Source organism: Branchiostoma floridae, chromosome 5 (genome assembly GCF_000003815.2).
Source record: "Branchiostoma floridae strain S238N-H82 chromosome 5, Bfl_VNyyK, whole genome shotgun sequence".
Taxonomy (NCBI): Eukaryota; Metazoa; Chordata; class Leptocardii; order Amphioxiformes; family Branchiostomatidae; genus Branchiostoma; species Branchiostoma floridae.
The window spans coordinates 2,635,607-2,638,727 of NC_049983.1; the positions used below are offsets into that span (position 1 = coordinate 2,635,607).

A 3,121-nucleotide genomic window follows, 5' to 3' on the forward strand; every position below is an offset into this window, starting at 1 on the left:
GTAAACCTTTTTTCTCCCTAAAACACATTCTATGAAATTCAATGTAATTTTTATGACTCCTAAAATATAATCTATGCTAATTTCATGACGTCATTGGTCGAAAAACCAAGATGGCCGCCCTGATTAGGTAAATGACGTCATAATGTCGTCACATTACATGTTGATGACACAGAAATTTTTGTGAGGATTAAGGGTTACATTCTTATTATCGTCTAAAAGTTTAGTAGTCATACTATAAGTGGTTAAGGTGTTAGCCTCCAAAGTTTGTTTAAAAAACTGCACACTTTTGCTGGGGTCTGTTTGGACCCCAGAGGGACTGAACCCAACTTTCTTTATAATTTCCACATAATTGTACCAATCTTTTCTTTAACTTAGGAGAAGGTATAAGACATATTGTCTGACAAAGTCACAGAAGGATTTTTTCTTCAGATCAAAAATGTTCAAATGGCACTTGAAAATGTACGCCTGGGGTCCAAATGGACCCCACTCGGGTGTTTGAGGGTTAAGTGCTATTTTCTTTAATGACGCCTCAATCGCGGTGGCATTTTAGCAATAGTATTACGATAGATATTTTTGTTTCTTTTTTTTTACAGAGACGTAGTTTGTTATTATATAATTACCCATATTCGAAACAACTAATTGATATTTGATATAAGAACAGCAGCATACAGCTGGCTATCAATGTTTTATTTTGATGAGAACTATTAAAGTAGAATACATTACGGTTGGTAAGGCCATGTTGATTTGATTATATGGATGACATCCTCCTGGAACTCCAAAATTGATGCGAGCGAGCGAATAAAAAAAAAAGTTTGGCCAAAAAAAAAAGTTGGCTTCAGTATGTAATCAAAGTGGCCAGGAAGGTTGAACATAGGACTACAAACACATAGTATGGTATACCAACAGTTAGATGTTGCGACCAGTACATCATACGGGTGCAAAACATTTTTTTTCTTCTTGGACCAATCTGAAATAAACAGACCTGAAAAAAAATCAGACGAACGGGGTTTGCCAATTGCAAAATGGACACACTATGTCGGCGGGTGTTTGGGGTCTTACCGGGCCAAAAAGACAACAAAAGCGAAGTGAGTAGAGGTTATAATCACTTGTACCAAGTTTCTACAGGCAAAGGTACAGAGACAGTTAGCCTTTATTACATGAAGATGGGATTTTAAAATGCCAGTGGTAGTCCAATGATCCTTTGTAGAGATTCCTTTGTAGCAAAATTGACCAATTACCATTGTTTTGAGTATTATCAGTTCTCAAGTTTCCACAGACAATCAGGTCCAGGTTCACGTCCACCTGGAAATGATCCTCTGGACCTGAACGGGACCTATCCTGAATTTACTGGTACATGTACAAACCCCTACCAAAAATCCTTTTTTTCTTTCTTTCTGTCCTTTCACATCTTATTCTTTGACTTTTGAGATTTATTTTGGCATTCTATGGCATCAGTTATCGATTTTCTGATACTTTTTTTTCAATCTACGGAATATTTGTGCTCATTTTACAGCTGCTTTGCACAATTTACTGTGTGGTCCAAAACTTTTTTTTTTTTTTGGAAATGGCCGAAAATTGGTGCGAGCGCGGATGTCATCCATATAATCAAATCAACATGGCCTAATCTATGTTCCTTGCACCATGGAGTTTCTTTTGCACAACCAGTAATTCAGTAAGAAGCTTTTGGGAAGATGTCTAACAGGCATCGAAACATAAGTAGAAGAAAGACATTACTGGTTGTATAAAAGAAAAACTCCAATATTTTTGACCTACTAGCCTTAAATGAAGTTACTTTCGTTCGTTCCTTGACGTGTTAAAACAGTTTTCATCACTATTTGTTTTACAATACAGAGTCCCTGGAGTCCTCTGCCAGTTCCTACACGATCAACATGGCGGGTGAGGACCCGGGCGTGTTCTCGGTGGTCATGACTATTGAAGATGCCTCTGGTAGCAACGAAGCTGGGAATCTTGAGGTACTGCATGCACCATATGTCACAAATTGCACATCGGATCAAGAAGACTTAACCACACTCCCCTAGACCAAAGAATCCGCCAATTTTGTAGTTTACGTAAAGTAGAAGAGAAGTACATTTTACTGTAGATTGCCCTTCGTGTGATAGCGATAGAAACATTTTTTGGCTATGTGTGTTAAGTAAATTTCTACACTTCAGGTACTTGAATAGAAATAAAAATGATATTTCTTACAGCTTTTGATAAACCAACTCTAACCAACCATACAGCTAGCTACATTTCTGCAACTACCAAGAAGTGAGAGGAAGTCGAATATACTGGAGTAGATTAGACGTTTATTTGTACACAAATATGTACTTAGTATATGAGAAACATGCGATCTGTGTTTGGCCAAGTGGGGTGGAAATATACAATTAAGGTCTTAATCCATTCATTCATTCATTATACTGGCGACACATAAAACAATACTGTCCTATTTATCAGAATAGTCCTGCGGCTATAGATTCACATGGTTAGACACAATTGTTGGATTAAAGAAATTTTGTAACACTTTCCGTATTTCTATACTGCTGCGGCATAATCGAATTATTGTCAAATTGTAAATAGTGTGTGGAGTTTATGTGGATAATAATGATAGCAATACGACATTAATAACATTCAATTCTTATGTCAATCCACAGATGCTTATGAAAAGTTAATAATTGATAATGACAATGAAGTTTATTGCACATTCATGTCCCATTGGGGCTAAATGCAGTCAGATCGGTACAAAGCCAAATTAAAGGGAGTAAACGGAAAACTATACATATACTATAAAGTACGTGCTTCTTCTCTCTTCTTAAAGCATGTGTAGACAAACTTACAGAGTTTTTCCAGTATATCGTAGTTAGATATAAAGACATAAAGTATTTGAACAGATCTTCCTTCGTTAGGTGTGCATATTTTTATTCACATGTGTAGGACAAAGTGCACTTCGAAACACTTAGGATAATCATAGGACTGTGATTTGGCCTATGTGTTCTGCGTACATTATATAAACAAGAACATATTGTATACATGACAAGATGAATGATGCTGACGAACAGATTTATCTTTTTGTAGAGGACACGTCGGTTCTACTTGTACGACGCAGATTCCACCATCACGGTGA

At 36.7% G+C, this 3,121-nt stretch overlaps 1 protein-coding gene across 1 annotated transcript in view; it reads left to right on the forward strand.

Annotated features, from left to right (window-relative positions):
• LOC118415516 overlaps window positions 1-3,121 on the forward strand; it is a 105,115-nt gene that overhangs the window by 62,996 nt on the left and 38,998 nt on the right. Inside the window, exons 16-17 of the mRNA XM_035820184.1 lie at window positions 1,852-1,973; window positions 3,073-3,117. Of these exons, the coding sequence (XP_035676077.1) occupies window positions 1,852-1,973; window positions 3,073-3,117 (167 nt within the window). The remainder of the gene's footprint in view (window positions 1-1,851; window positions 1,974-3,072; window positions 3,118-3,121) is intronic.